Consider the following 17,303-nt stretch of genomic DNA (forward strand, 5'->3'; position numbering starts at 1 on the left):
AACTGTGGCTGGTATTATTATGGGGCACTGTGGCTGGTATTATTATGGGGCACTGCGGCTGGTATTATTTTGGGGCACTGCGGCCGGTGTTATTATGGGGCACTGCTGCCGGTATTATTATGGGGCACTGCGGCCGGTGTTGTTATGGGGCACTGCGCCCGGTGTTGTTATGGGGCACTGTGGCTTGCGTTATTATGGGGCACTGTGGCTTGCGTTATTATGGGGCACTGTGGCTGGTATTATTATGGGGCACTGTGGCTGGTATTATTATGGGGCACTGTGGCTTGCGTTATTATGGGGCACTGCGGCTGGTATTATTATGGGGCACTGTGGCTGGTGTTATTATGGGGCACTGTGGCCGGTATTATTATGGGGCACTGCGGCTGGTGTTATTATGGGGCACTGCGGCTGGTGTTATTATGGGGCACTGCGGCTGGTGTTATTATGGGGCACTGCGGCTGGTGTTATTATGGGGCACTGCGGCTGGTATTATTATGGGGCACTGTGGCTGGTATTATTATGGGGCACTGTGGCTTGCGTTATTATGGGGCACTGCGGCTGGTATTATTATGGGGCACTGCGGCTGGTATTATTATGGGGCACTGCGGCTGGTATTATTATGGGGCACTGTGGCTGGTATTATTATGGGGCACTGCGGCTTGCGTTATTATGGGGCACTGTGGCTGGTATTATTATGGGGCACTGTGGCTGGTATCATTATGGGGCACTGTGGCTGGTATTATTATGGGGCACTGTGGCTGGTATTATTATGGGGCACTGTGGCTGGTAGTATTATGGGGCACTGTGGCTGGTATCATTATGGGGCACTGTGGCTGGTATTATTATGGGGCACTGTGGCTGGTATTATTATGGGGCACTGTGGCTGGTATTATTATGGGGCACTGTGGCTTGCGTTATTATGGGGCACTGTGGCTTGCGTTATTATGGGGCACTGTGGCTGGTATTATTATGGGGCACTATGGCTGGTATCATTATGGGGCACTGTGGCTGGTATTATTATGGGGCACTGTGGCTGGTATTATTATGGGGCACTGTGGCTGGTATTGCTATCACTGCCATATGATGAGTCCTGTTATGTGGGTGCAGAGTGGCTATTAGTATTGTGGGGTGCCATGGCTGGCACAGTTATGGGGGTGCTTTGTAACATGTGACCTCACTCACCTTCTTCTTCAGCTCGCCGTATGTCGGGGTGTTGTTGATGATGTAGTACAGCGATGTCCGCGGGGAATCCTTATCCTCGGCCTCTAATACCAGCGAGGAGACGACTTTATTACCCGCCACATCCAGCTCCAGCCCCCCATTCCTGCAGAGGGGGACACACAATGGAGACATTATGGAGGGACCAAAGCATAGACATGTATGATGATTTATCTGTTTCTAGAAAAGCTGGGTGGCTGCGTACATGACTACAGACTCATAATAATAATAATAATTATTATTCATATTTATATAGTGCACACAGATTACCCAGTGCTGCACAGAGTTTTGCCAAATCGGTCTATTCAGGGCACTAGAAAAGCTGGGTGACTGCCCATATGAGAGCTGTAGTAGAGCCAATTGGACTGAATTGTGTCTTTACCCAGCTTTCCCAACGTATTCTGCACAATTATTATTATAATTCCAGGAGAGGTGCATGTGGGAGCGGTGCAGTTACCCAGCTTTACTACACTCCTGAAGGACAAAGTCATTCATGTATACACGTAGACAACCAGATGTCACTCAGCTTTCCCAGACTCCAAGGTCATTGCTGGATGATATATATATATGCGCCCTGCTTTTACATCCAGGCAGGTGTACCATTAAGTTGGGTGACAGCCACTGTGGGCGATGTAATGGCTGCCCCTCAGTGGTGGCGCCCCTCACTGGCCACAATGTGCACCTGCAGGTCACACACTGCATTCCTCATGTGCGCCAGATTAGAAGGTAATTATAGAAAGTGATAAGGATTAGACCCCAGACCCGGAATCCTGAGCACTCAGATAAGCGGGGGCCGCCTCAGCTGCTGCAGAGCCTCTTGGGAAACCAAATCCTCCCTGAGCCTTTTCCCAGTTAGTGAAGTACAAAGGTGATTGACGGCTGCAGGTCCTGGGGGAGCGAGTGGCAGCTGCGTCTGTGGCAGACAAGTGGCCTCCCAGGGTGGTCCCATCATTAACATCTCACTAGCCTGAAGGGCAATTGCCCCCCGGGGACCCCCAGAGTCTTGTCTCAGTCCTTATCTCTACATACACTATTATAGCCCTGCAAATCCTCTCCCCTGGGACATGCTGGGAGTTATAGTCCGCACTGAGGAATGTCATGGCCATGCTCTCTAATACCTCCAGAGAGTCATGTGATGGGAGCACACGGATATTGTACAGACATTGGGAAACAACCAGATATTGTACAGACATTGGGGTACACACAGATATTGTACAGACATTGGGAAACAACCAGATATTGTACAGACATTGGGGGACACACAGATATTGTACAGACATTGGGAAACAACCAGATATTGTACAGACATCAGGGGACACACAGATATTGTACAGACATCAGGGGACACACAGATATTGTACAGACATTGGGGTACACACAGATCTTGTACAGACATTGGGGTACACACAGATCTTGTACAGACATTGGGGTACACACAGATCTTGTACAGACATTGGGGATCACACAGATATTGTACAGACATTAGGAAACAACCAGATATTGTACAGACATCAGGGGACACACAGATCTTGTACAGACATTGGGGTACACACAGATCTTGTACAGACATTGGGGTACACACAGATATTGTACAGACATTGGGGAACACAGATATTGTACAGACATCAGGGGACACACAGATATTGTACAGACATTGGGGTACACACAGATATTGTACAGACATCAGGGGACACACAGATATTGTACAGACATTGGGGAACACACAGATATTGCACAGACATTGGGGAACACAGATATTGTACAGACATTGGGGATCACACAGATATTGTAAAGACATCGGGGGTACACACAGATATTGTACAGACATCAGGGGACACACAGATATTGTACAGACATTGGGGATCACACAGATATTGTACAGACATTGGGGAACACACAGATATTGTAAAGACATCGGGGGTACACACAGTTATAGTACAGACATCAGGGGACACACAGATATTGTACAGACATTGGGGTACACACAGATATTGTAAAGACATCGGGGGTACACACAGATATTGTACAGACATTGGGGGTACACACAGATATTGTAAAGACATCGGGGGTACACACAGATATTGTACTGACATTGGGGAACACACAGATATTGTACAGACATCGGGGGACACACAGATATTGTACAGACATTGGGGGACACACAGATATTGTACAGACATTGGGGTACACACAGATATTGTACAGACATCGGGGGTACACACAGATATTGCACAGACATTGGGGGACACACAGATATTGTACAGACATTGGGGTACACACAGATATTGTACAGACATTGGGGTACACACAGATATTGTACAGACATCGGGGGTACACACAGATATTGCACAGACATTGGGGGACACACAGATATTGTACAGACATTGGGGTACACACAGATATTGTACAGACATTGGGGTACACACAGATATTTTATCCATAGTTGCGCTTGTGATATATGTGAACCCCTATGTAAATCTATAGGGTGTGATGGGCACTTGCTGGGGGTCACCTGATGATGTGCGGTTTTTCATCGTTGACTGGCGTTATGTGTACGTGCAGCGTGTCCTGGACCGTGCGCTCGCCATCTGTCAGCCGCACTGTCACACGGTCGCTCCGCGTCTCGGAGTCGTCATGCGTGTACACAAGGGTCATTCCTATAGGAAAACATGTCATTAATTCATCAGACCCCGGACCTGCTGCCCCCGATGACTGCTGCAGACCCATTCCCCGCGTCCCCACAGGGGTCTTTTTTTTTTACATTTTTTAAACAAATGTATCTAAAATATTCTGGATAGTAATTTCCCAGCAGTGTCCAGGACGAGTATCGCACATCCAAAATACGAAAACCATCTCCCTGTATCTGTCTCCCAGACTGAGAGATCACTCACTGCTCCACTATACAGGCCCCAAAACTGAGGAGGTGACATCATGTACCGAAATACTGTCAGGATCTGGTGTGACATCAATACAGGGGTCTGGTCTGGGGTCTGATATTAATATAGGGGTCTGGTCTGGGGTCTGATATTAATACAGGGGTCTGGTCTGGGGTCTGATATTAATATAGGGGTCTGGTCTGGGGTCTGATATTATTATAGGGGCCTGGTCTGGGGGTCTGATATTATTATAGGGGCCTGGTCTGGGGTCTGATATTAATACAGGGGTCTGGTGTCTGATAATAATATAGGGGTCTGGTCTGGGGTCTTATATTAATATAGGGGTCTGATATTAATACAGGGGTCTGGTCTGGGGTCTGATATTAATATAGGGGTCTGGTCTGGGGTCTGATATTAATATAGGGGTCTGGTCTGGGGTCTGATATTAATATAGGGGTCTGGTCTGGGGTCTGATATTAATATAAGGGCCTGGTCTGGGGGTCTGATATTAATATAAGGGCCTGGTCTGGGGTCTGATATTAATACAGGGGCCTGGTCTGGGGGTCTGATATTAATATAGGGGTCTGGTCTGGGGTCTGATATTAATATAGGGGTCTGGTCTGGGGTCTGATATTAATATAGGGGTCTGGTCTGGGGTCTGATATTAATATAGGGGTCTGGTCTGGGGTCTTATATTATTATAGGGGTCTGGTCTGGGGGTCTGATATTAATATAGGGGTCTGGTCTGGGGTCTTATATTATTATAGGGGTCTGGCCTGAGGTCTGATATTAATATAGGGGTCTGGTCTGGGGTCTGCTGTTAATATAGGGGTCTGGTCTGGGGGTCTGATATTAATGTAGGGGTCTGGTCTGAGGTCTGCTGTTAATATAGGGGCCAGGTCTGGGGGTCTGATATTAATGTAGGGGTCTGGTCTGGGGTCTGATATTAATGTAGGGGTCTGGTCTGGGGTCTGCTGTTAATATAGGGGTCTGGTCTGGTGCCTGATATTAATGTAGGGGTCTGGTCTGGGGTCTGATATTTTTATAGGGGTCTGATATTATTATGAGGGTCTCTGATCTGATATTATTATAGGGGTCTGGTCTGGTCAGGCTGGCCTGCAGTAACCCCTAAGTGCCAGCAGAGGGCGTCCATGGCCCATATATTACAACTGATCCTGGAGAAGAAGGAATTTAAGGGGCTTTACAAACACAGACAGATCCAGGACAGCCAGGACCTTCCATACAAAACATGGGGGGTTCCAGGGTCCACAGATGACCCCCTCCCCATCCCAGAGACCATTATACCTGTATAACCAGCTGCTATAGAGGACAGACCTTGCTTCAGATCATCCAGGGTGAAGTTGTCCACGAGGTTCGCCCGCTGGGTGTCAGGGTGCAGGCCGCGTGATAATAAGCCGTGCTCTGGGGGGGCCACGATGGAGAAGCGCAAGGTGTCCGCTGGGATGTCCAGGTCTTCTGCGCTCAATGTCGCTGGTCCAATCTCGCAGCTTCCCCCCTCCATGACCTAAGAGAAGAAGAGGAGAATCCAGGGGGTCACATACTTTACATGTGTCAGACCTCACTTATCCGATATAAATCACCGACCAATCATATGATTGGTCAATGTTACAGATCCATACATTCAATACTCTGCTTGCTGTCAGTGAATACAAACATTCTCACTTACTCATTGTACATTCCTCCTCACTGCTAGGAGTTTGATACAGTTGATTCCAGTCTTGACATTCTAGCGTGACACAAGTTACCCGAACTGATACATTGTAACAAACTATCAAGACTGGAAAGAGATCTGTGCTGTTCGCCTGTTTTGCTCACAGATAATATAGTAGATGTAGATAGAATTGAATTGTCTTTAGATGAAACTGCAACAAACCCTCTGCTGTAAAGTTCTGTTAGTTTGGATAAAGATGAAAATAATTTACAGTTCCTATTCACTGACAACAAGCACAAAGTGGGAAGATCTAGAAATTTTCCTTATACTTTAATGATGCTTAAAGGGGTTGTCCTGCATTAGAAAAACATGGCAGCCAAATTTGCCTTCTATTCCACTATGGGTTGTCATTCAGCTTTTCCAAACCCCTTTAAAGGAAATCTACCATTTGATTTGATGCATTATGAGGCAAACATACACTGAGACTGCTGTAGCTACACTGATGCAGGGTCCTATCTTGGTTAATCCCTGAGCTGAGTGGTTTTGCTGATGAAACAGATATAAGATTATGATAATGAAGCTCTGCCCCTTCTATGGCTGGTTCAGCGCTTCTCCTAGTAGGTGAGTTTTTCTCTGCAGGAGATAATGATGCAATCACTGTTCTCCCTGCCAGACAGAATAATCAATTGCTGCACCATCCCCCAGCTGCTGTGCATGAGTCATCCAGCTCAGGTTGATTAGTCATGCTTGACTAACCTACATTTGTAATTACAAACTCCCGTGTGTAATGTGTTTATCTTGGCAGCCATGCTGACCCAGCTTTCCCAAGGTCCTGAATGTTATAAGTGTTTTTACAGCAAAACCACTCAGCTCAGGGATTAACCAAGATATGATCCTGCATCAGTGTAGCTATAGCATTATCAAGGTATGTTTGCTTCATACTGCATCATATCAAATGGTAGGTTTCCTTTAAAGGCAAATTTAACAAAGAATGCTACATGTTGAGTTCTCTAGCTGCAGAGCTGTGCCATTCAGAAGTCCAGTAAAGTTGGGTGATGCTCACTATTGCGGTGTAATTTCCCTTTAAGATGAAAATATGGAAGTGGATTTGCTGCGTGACCCTTGATTGAACCCTGAGATTTGGATGGCGATAGCGGCAGGATCACGCTGCGACCGAGCTGCAAGATTTTGGGTAGAAATGTGCAGATTGGTGCCAAAGAGGCGAGGCAGGAGGGTGACGGATTGGTGACATTGCGGCGCGGCTCATAGAGCGACTGTGTCCTGGTGAGAAAGCAAACAATGATCGCCCCAAAGTGGCCGATATTAGTCATGGAAAGACTCGCGGCTCCAGCGGCCTCTTCCCGTATCCCCTGCTCCTCCGCAGACACGTAATATCCTAAATATAGCGTCTCCGTGTGTGGCACCGCGGCCTCATAGCAGCCGAGAACCGCACATGGAAGTCAGGATTTACCAGCCCTTCATCCTGTGCCATCCACGTCTGCCCCAAGACACGGGCGAGATTCTCATGCGCTCTGTTTACTCTTTGTGGTCGGCGCCGCTCACAGGAGACTAGTGATGAGCAACTGCAAAGACGCCCCGAGACCTGCCAAAAAGACGTCTCATCCAGCAACCCCACACCCCATTCATCTCCAGAGCTGGCAGCAAGGACACAGGTTACTATGCAGTCAGTATTATAGGCCTCTGTACACAGAGTAATACTGATCCTGTGTTATACTGCAGAGCTGCACTCACTATTCTGCTGGTGCAGTCACTGTGTACATACATGACATTACTTATCCTGTACTGATCCTGAGTTACATCCTGTATTATACTCCAGAGCTACACTCACTATTCTGCTGCTGCTGGTGCAGTCACTGTGTACATACATGACATTACTTATCCTGTACTGATCCTGAGTTACATCCTGTATTATACTCCAGAGCTGCACTCACTATTCTGCTGGTGCAGTCACTGTGTACATACATGACATTACTTATCCTGTACTGATCCTGAGATACATCCTGTGTTATTCTCCAGAGCTGCACTCACTATTCTGCTGCTGGTGCAGTCACTGTGTACATACATGACATTACTTATCCTGTACTGATCCTGAGATACATCCTGTGTTATTCTCCAGAGCTGCACTCACTATTCTGCTGCTGGTGCAGTCACTGTGTACATACATGACATTACTTATCCTGTACTGATCCTGAGTTACATCCTGTATTATACTCCAGAGCTGCACTCACTATTCTGCTGCTGGTGCAGTCCCTGTGTACATACATGACATTACTTATCCTGTACTGATCCTGAGTTACATCCTGTATTATACTCCAGAGCTGCACTCACTATTCTGCTGCTGGTGCAGTCACTGTGTACATACATGACATTACTTATCCTGTACTGATCCTGAGTTACATCCTGTATTATACTCCAGAGCTGCACTCACTATTCTGCTGCTGGTGCAGTCACTGTGTACATGCATGACATTACTTATCCTGTGCTGACCCTGAGTTACATACTGTATCATACTCCAGAGCTGCACTCACTATTCTGCTGCTGGTGGTGCAGTCACTGTGTACATACATGACATTACTTATCCTGTACTGATCCTGAGTTACATCCTGTATTATACCCTAGAGCTGCACTCACTATTCTGCTACTGGTGCAGTCACTGTGTACATACATGACATTACTTATCCTTTACTTATCCTGAGTTACATCCTGTATTATACCCCAGAGCTGCACTCACTATTCTGCTGCTGGTGCAGTCACTGTGTACATACATGACATTACTTATCCTGTACTGATCCTGAGTTACATCCTGTATTATACTCCAGAGCTGCACTCACTATTCTGCTGCTGGTGCAGGCACTGTGTACATACATGACATTACTTATCCTGTACTGATCCTGAGTTACATCCTGTATTATACCCCAGAGCTGCACTCACTATTCTGCTGCTGGTGCAGTCACTGTGTACATACATGACATTACTTTTCCTGTTCCCGGTGGTGCAGGGTATCAAAGGGTTTACAGAATATATCTTTGGTGCTCTAGTACAGGAGAGGGGCTTTAAAAACATGTCCTGGTGTTACAGTGTGATAATACATTACATGATCTACACTCATGATGCATTTCTTGTAGGTTACCAGAAGTCGTCAGAACCAGCGCAATTATAAATATTATTCTGAGATGCAGGAGGAAGATTCTGCTCATGTTCAGAGCCGGGGAAAATTGCAATTGTACTAAAGGTGAGGACCCATGTAACTTACCTGGGGCTTCCATTATAATATGAGGAAGAAATTGAAATTGTAACAAACATTTATGATGTACAAAGAATGAAAGTCTGCAGTGAGCTCCCCCTAGTGGTGACTGCTGGAAGGCACCTTGTTATAACTCCTCTTAGCTCACTGTATCAGACAACATAATTTAGGATACTTCCAGTTTAAGCAGCGCCCCCCCCCCCCCCCCCCCGGTGTTACCGTTATGTTCCTGACGTGCAGCTGCGGCTCCTCATCATTCATTGGTTTGATGACGATGTAGAATGGGACAATCATAGACTTATGGATAGAATCAGTGACGGAGATCATGAAGAAATCTGCTGTGGGCTCCATGTGCTTGTGATGCGCCTGGACGTAGCGGATGTGACCGGCGCGGACGTCCTGCAGACTGAACAAACCTGCGACAAACACAGAGAATAGTCATATAATTATAACTGTGGATCTCCACACCATGTCCAGAATCTTCCTTGAAAACTACGGTAATTTTGCATTCTCCATCTGACAAATACTGCAGTCTGTATGGTCACATCCCTTTAATATACATCTACATTGTAAACTCTTGAGCTCCCTCTAGTGGCTCCTTCTAGCAGACAGAAATTTTTTGATTTTTTTTATTAACAGTTCAAAAACATTTGGCATCATAGAGAGAGATATAACTTACTGATCCTGGTCTCTGGAGTGGTCTTCTCTGACCCTGGGGAGGGTATCGTGCTCTCCAGGTATCCATACTGTGGCTGTGTCTCCGTGAGGAATATAAGATCATCATCCAGGGTGTCCACATCAGATGCGTTCACATGAGCCACAGACAGAAGTGAGGAGAAGCCTTCATCAACCACCAAGATGTCTCCTGCAAATGTCCAGTTATTCAATGTACATGGACTCACAGTATAACTAGTCCAACATCTATAACAGGAACTTGTCAGGACACACAGGACATGGCAGCTCGCTGTGTATGGGGCGTGTAGTCACAGAGGGGTCAGAGCACCCATGCTGACCCCTGACCACTGCTGGCTATGATAGAAAGGTGTCAGGACACACAGGACATGGCAGCTCGCTGTGTATGGGGGGTGTAGTCACAGAGGGGTCAGAGCACCCATGCTGACCCCTGACCACTGCTGGCTATGATAGAAAGGTGTCAGGACACACAGGACATGGCAGCTCGCTGTGTATGGGGGGTGTAGTCACAGAGGGGTCAGAGCGCCCATGCTGACCCCTGACCACTGCTGGCTATAATAGAAAGGTGTCAGGACACAGGACATGGCAGCTCGCTGTGTATGGGGATGTAGTCACAGAGGGGTCAGAGCGCCCATGCTGACCCCTGACCACTGCTGGCTATGATAGAAAAGTGTCAGGACACACAGGACATGGCAGCTCGCTGTGTATGGGGGGTGTAGTCACAGAGAGGTCAGAGCGCCCATGCTGACCCCTGACCACTGCTGGCTATGATAGAAAGGTGTCAGGACACACAGGACATGGCAGCTCGCTGTGTATGGGGTGTAGTCACAGAGGGGTCAGAGCACCCATGCTGACCCCTGACCACTGCTGGCTATAATAGAAAGGTGTCAGGACACACAGGACATGGCAGCTCGCTGTGTATGGGGGATGTAGTCACAGAGGGGTCAGAGCACCCATGCTGACCCCTGACCACTGCTGGCTATAATAGAAAGGTGTCAGGACACACAGGACATGGCAGCTCGCTGTGTATGGGGTGTAGTCACAGAGGGGTCAGAGCACCCATGCTGACCCCTGACCACTGCTGGCTATGATATAAAGGTGTCAGGACACACAGGACATGGCAGCTCGCTGTGTATGGGGGGTGTAGTCACAGAGGGGTCAGAGCACCCATGCTGACCCCTGACCACCGCTGGCTATGATAGAAAGGTGTCAGGACACACAGGACATGGCAGCTCGCTGTGTATTGGGGGTGTAGTCACAGAGGGGTCAGAGCGCCCATGCTGACCCCTGACCACTGCTGGCTATGATAGAAAGGTGTCAGGACACACAGGACATGGCAGCTCGCTGTGTATGGGGGGTGTAGGCACAGAGGGGTCAGAGCACCCATGCTGACCCCTGACCACTGCCGGCTATGATAGAAAGGTGTCAGGACACACAGGACATGGCAGCTCGCTGTGTATGGGGGGTGCAGTCACAGAGGGGTCAGAGCGCCCATGCTGACCCCTGACCACTGCTGGCTATGATAGAAAGGTGTCAGGACACAGGACATGGCAGCTCGCTGTGTATGGGGGGTGTAGTCACAGAGGGGTCAGAGCGCCCATGCTGACCCCTGACCACTGCTGGCTATGATAGAAAGGTGTCAGGACACAGGACATGGCAGCTCGCTGTGTATGGGGGTGTAGTCACAGAGGGGTCAGAGCACCCATGCTGACCCCTGACCACTGCTGGCTATGATAGAAAGGTGTCAGGACACACAGGACATGGCAGCTCGCTGTGTACGGGGGTGTAGTCACAGAGGGGTCAGAGCGCCCATGCTGACCCCTGACCACTGCTGGCTATGATAGAAAGGTGTCAGGACACAGGACATGGCAGCTCGCTGTGTATGGGGGGTGTAGTCACAGAGGGGTCAGAGCACCCATGCTGACTCCTACCACTGCTGGCTATGATAGAAAGGTGTCAGGACACACAGGACATGGCAGCTCGCTGTGTATGGGGGGTGTAGTCACAGAGAGGTCAGAGAGCCCATGCTGACCCCTGACCACTGCTTGCTATGATAGAAAGGTGTCAGGACACACAGGACATGGAAGCTCGCTGTGTATGGGGGGTGCAGTCACTGAGGGGTCAGAGCGCCCATGCTGACCCCTGACCACTGCTGGCTATGATAGAAAGGTGTCAGGACACACAGGACATGGCAGCTCGCTGTGTATGGGGGGTGTAGTCACAGAGGGGTCAGAGCGCCCATGCTGACCCCTGACCACTGCTGGCTATGATAGAAAGGTGTCAGGACACACAGGACATGGCAGCTCGCTGTGTATGGGGGTGTAGTCACAGAGGGGTCAGAGCGCCAATGCTGACCCCTAACCACTGCTGGCTGTGATAGAAAGGTGTCAGGACACACAGGACATGGCAGCTCGCTGTGTATGGGGGTGTAGTCACAGAGGGGTCAGAGCACCCATGCTGACTCCTACCACTGCTGGCTATGATAGAAAGGTGTCAGGACACACAGGACATGGCAGCTCGCTGTGTATGGGGGGTGTAGTCACAGAGAGGTCAGAGAGCCCATGCTGACCCCTGACCACTGCTGGCTATGATAGAAAGGTGTCAGGACACACAGGACATGGCAGCTCGCTGTGTATGGGGGTGTAGTCACAGAGGGGTCAGAGCGCCCATGCTGACCCCTGACCACTGCTGGCTATGATAGAAAGGTGTCAGGACACACAGGACATGGCAGCTCGCTGTGTATGGGGGGTGCAGTCACTGAGGGGTCAGAGCGCCCATGCTGACCCCTGACCACTGCTGGCTATGATAGAAAGGTGTCAGGACACACAGGACATGGCAGCTCGCTGTGTATGGGGGGGTGTAGTCACAGAGGGGTCAGAGCGCCCATGCTGACCCCTCACCACTGCTGGCTATGATAGAAAGGTGTCAGGACACACAGGACATGGCAGCTCGCTGTGTATGGGGGGTGTAGTCACAGAGGGGTCAGAGCGCCCATGCTGACCCCTGACCACTGCTGGCTATGATAGAAAGGTGTCAGGACACACAGGACATGGCAGCTCGCTGTGTATGGGGGTGTAGTCACAGAGGGGTCAGAGCGCCAATGCTGACCCCTAACCACTGCTGGCTATGATATAAAGGTGTCAGGACACACAGGACATGGCAGCTCGCTGTGTATGGGGGGTGTAGTCACAGAGGGGTCAGAGCACCCATGCTGACCCCTGACCACCGCTGGCTATGATAGAAAGGTGTCAGGACACACAGGACATGGCAGCTCGCTGTGTATTGGGGGTGTAGTCACAGAGGGGTCAGAGCGCCCATGCTGACCCCTGACCACTGCTGGCTATGATAGAAAGGTGTCAGGACACACAGGACATGGCTGCTCGCTGTGTATGGGGGGTGTAGTCACAGAGGGGTCAGAGCGTCCATGCTGACCCCTGACCACTGCTGGCTATGATAGAAAGGTGTCAGGACACACAGGACATGGCAGCTCGCTGTGTATGGGGGGTGCAGTCACAGAGGGGTCAGAGCGCCCATGCTGACCCCTGACCACTGCTGGCTATGATAGAAAGGTGTCAGGACACAGGACATGGCAGCTCGCTGTGTATGGGGGGTGTAGTCACAGAGGGCTCAGAGCGCCCATGCTGACCCCTGACCACTGCTGGCTATGATAGAAAGGTGTCAGGACACACAGGACATGGCAGCTCGCTGTGTATGGGGGTGTAGTCACAGAGGGGTCAGAGCGCCCATGCTGACCCCTGACCACTGCTTGCTATGATAGAAAGGTGTCAGGACACACAGGACATGGCAGCTCGCTGTGTATGGGGGGGTGTAGTCACAGAGGGGTCAGAGCGCCCATGCTGACCCCTGACCACTGCTGGCTATGATAGAAAGGTGTCAGGACACACAGGACATGGCAGCTCACTGTGTATGGGGGGTGTAGTCACAGAGGGATCAGAGCACCCATGCTGACCCCTGACCACTGCTGGCTATGATAGAAAGGTGTCAGGACACAGGACATGGCAGCTCGCTGTGTATGGGGGTGTAGTCACAGAGGGGTCAGAGCGCCCATGCTGACCCCTGACCACTGCTGGCTATGATAGAAAGGTGTCAGGACACACAGGACATGGCAGCTCGCTGTGTATGGGGGGTGTAGTCACAGAGGGGTCAGAGCGCCCATGCTGACCCCTGACCACTGCTGGCTATGATAGAAAGGTGTCAGGACACAGGACATGGCAGCTCGCTGTGTCAGGGGTTATATTTGATGGCTATAATGTATCTGGTTACACTTTATATACTATAAGGACCCCCCCCTACTGTCCGGGTGCCTCTTGCTGTGATATTTTTGCACCATCACATATGTTGCCGTCTCTCTTGTCTCTGAAGTGATAAACGCTTCATTATCCGCCTCTCACACGTCAGACACTCGGCACTTACCAATGATTATCACCGGCAGCTGATTATTGACGGGCGTGAGGGTGATATTCAGATCATAGACGGGGAGGCTGGCGTGAAGTGGAATCGGTGGGGGAGGACCCTCAATACAACAGGTGACGGCTGAGACGGATTCCCCATCTGCCACGATCAGTGTAACTGTATCCACTCGCGGGTGGGCTCCCATCTCCCCTCCTGAAAGGTCAGGAAACATGTTGTTAAGTATCACGCAATTCCACCAACTGTAAGTGACCCCTGAACCATTAGGCTGAAATTTATTATATATCATTGTATATTGTTTTTCACCAATTCCTAAATCTTCTGGTTTTTCAATCAGCAACTGAACAAGCAGAGCTGCAGTGTAAAGCACGGAGGATACACAATGCTGCCCGGTAAAGCATCGAGGAGCGACAGGGAAGCTCTGATGGCAGATAAGTTACCATAGTTTCTGATTACTGTAAACTTCAATAAGAGTTTGCAGTTACTTTGTGTATGCAGCTCCTCTGCAAACCAATGGGGCAGATTTACTTACCCGGTCCCGTCGCTATCCCGGGGTGCGTTGTCCGACGAGGATTTGGGTCTGCCGGGATTCACTAAGATCGTGCGCCCGAGTTCCTGCAGGTGTCGCTGCTGTGCCGAGGTCCGCCGTAGTTCACCTTCTTCTTCCTGGTGCATGTATGTGCTGATCTTGCAACACAATTCGCTTTTATATCCCACGGTTTTTCCGAATCCGTCGGATTGTCCAACGGCCACCCCCCCACACACAATTTCTGTCGGGTGCAAGCCGACGCTGATGCACCACAATCCGATCGCATGCACCAAAAACCCGGGGAAATTCGTCGCAAAACGGAAATATTTGGGAAACCCGACGAAAGTGCAGCATTCGGACCCTTAGTAAATGAGCCCCATTGTGTCTCTATGGTACAGACAAACACCCTTTTATCTGATCTGGCTGATATGTATCCCCTACTTCTCGCTCCATAACTTACACTTTATTATGATATAAATAAAGATAATATGACTGCAGGATCCGACTACACTTGGGTTGTTTGTAGTCTGTTACCATGGAGACACTTAGATCTTCATATCATCTTTATACAGAATATAGAAACTTTAATTCCTTCTTTTAAGGATAAAACTATATTATAAGACTGTGTGCAATAGTTGTTTCATATCTCAGGACCAAAATGTTGGTATGGAAGAAGGAGGTTACATGTATCCTTTATTCAAATTGTGTTGAGTATACAGCTCATGTGTTGACTTGTATATCTCCACGGCTACAGACTTCATACTTCCGGTGTAACTCAATGGGGCACATTTACTAAGGGTCCGCGGACCGCATTTTCGTCACGTTTCCCAACGATTTCCGTTTTGCGCTGAATTGCCCCAAGATTTTGGCGCACGTGATCAGATTTTGGCGCATTGGGGCCGGCTTGCACGCGCCAGAAATGGGGGGGGACGGGCCTTCGGACAACCCGACGGATTCGGACAACGCGCAGGATTTAACATTTAGAATTGTGTCGCAAGACAATGCACTTACAGAAGAAGAAGGTGAACTCCGGTGGACCTCAGTGCAGAAGCGACGGATGCAGGAACTCGGGCGCACGAGCTTTATGAATCGTGCCAGACCCGACTCCTCGTTGGACAACGTGGCGCGGGATCGCGACAGGACCGGGTAAGTAAATCGGCCCCAATCTCTCCCTTCTTGACAACCGGCAGGGAAAGTGAGAGGAGAAACTGAGTAACTATGGCTCCAGGATCAGACTACAGGCAGTTTGTTTGTAGTCTGTTTCCATGGTGAAAGACACCACAGAAATAGAAAGTTTTAATTTAGAAAACTTGCAGAAAGTGCATGAATTTATATCTGAGATTCAATGCAAATAGTTTTTAAGAAGCAACTTTACAAATGTATCAAAAAGTCTTCTAACGCTAAAGTTCCCATCCCCCCATGTAAGCCAAAGTGCTCCCATAGTTACAGGCTCCCAAACATATGCAGCCAGATCCCAGGATCACAGGTTCCCGAAATCCATGATAACCTGGAAGCAGTGGAAGAGAAAATCCGGGTAATCATGAATGCAGATCAGACTACACAGGATTTGTTTGTAGTCTGTTACCATGGAGACACATAGGTCTTCTAAGCACAATATTACATTTTCCCCAAAAAATTGCCATAAAAAGTTGCACTTTATTTAATTTAATTTTGATGCATTGGAGCAAAGATTTGGAAGGTGCCTCCATTGCCTTGTATATCAGCCTCCGACAGCCAATCAGGCTCATTAATTATGCGCCGCACAAAACTTGTTTAATTATTCTGAAAATCCAAATAAAATCTCTATTTTTTTTATAGCATTCGCTCAGCTTCATGAAGCATCTGCTCGGCTGTTACTGAAAAATTAGTCAAATCAGAATTATTTTTGGAAGATCTTAGAATGTCAGCTCTTGACGTGTGCGTCAGCCAGAAAGACGGTGACTGGCAGAATCCGGGGAGCGAAGTACAGAACCAGCCCAGGTGTCATATGTAGGTGTAGATACAACTCAGATAAGCAATGCTCACTCCTCTCCTGTAATACTCTGTGCTGCTGGGGCTCATTCTTATATGGAGTCCTAGGATGAGTCCTGCACCAGCAATAAGACATCATTATGCTGCTGGGACTCTAGTCTGTAACCTGTCACATTATCATCACATTCATTTCCTATAATACTCTGTGCTGCTTTAAAGAAACACCAATTCAGAGGCACTTTGAATTTTCTTTCCAGCTCCTACTGTTGCTGAGATATCAGTACCGGTATCTGACCATTTTAATCCTCTCCACTGTCATAGAGGAGGAGCTGGAGCAGAAGAGGAGGGGGAAGGGTGTGATGATGATCTTTTCTGACAAGTAGAAGACTATCATAACACACGCCCCCTCCTTCTCTGCATCAGCTCTCTGACAGTTAAGAGGATTATAATGGTCAGATACCAGGACTGATATCTCAGCAATGGGCTAGAAGGAAAATTATAAGTTCCCCTGAGTTTATGTAGCAACCCCTACATCCTGGTATATTCTCAGGGAGTTATTGTAATCCTTTAACACTCTGTGCTGCTGGGTTTCTAATATGGAACTCAAGTCAGTGGATTAAGACACTCCTGTCCTGTAATACTCTGTGA

The 17,303-nt window shown here is 48.7% G+C and overlaps 1 protein-coding gene across 2 annotated transcripts in view; it reads right to left on the reverse strand.

The window, feature by feature from the left end:
- Window positions 1-17,303, reverse strand: part of LOC140105206 (FRAS1-related extracellular matrix protein 1-like) — a 147,063-nt gene that overhangs the window by 89,428 nt on the left and 40,332 nt on the right. For both annotated transcript variants that reach the window (XM_072129162.1, XM_072129163.1), the window contains 6 exons: window positions 14,159-14,350; window positions 9,711-9,896; window positions 9,251-9,447; window positions 5,430-5,619; window positions 3,731-3,875; window positions 1,183-1,324 (listed from right to left, as the gene is read on the reverse strand). In XM_072129162.1, the coding sequence (XP_071985263.1) occupies window positions 1,183-1,324; window positions 3,731-3,875; window positions 5,430-5,619; window positions 9,251-9,447; window positions 9,711-9,896; window positions 14,159-14,350 (1,052 nt within the window). The remainder of the gene's footprint in view (window positions 1-1,182; window positions 1,325-3,730; window positions 3,876-5,429; window positions 5,620-9,250; window positions 9,448-9,710; window positions 9,897-14,158; window positions 14,351-17,303) is intronic.

This window comes from Engystomops pustulosus, chromosome 10, assembly GCF_040894005.1.
Source record: "Engystomops pustulosus chromosome 10, aEngPut4.maternal, whole genome shotgun sequence".
NCBI classification, from domain to species: Eukaryota; Metazoa; Chordata; class Amphibia; order Anura; family Leptodactylidae; genus Engystomops; species Engystomops pustulosus.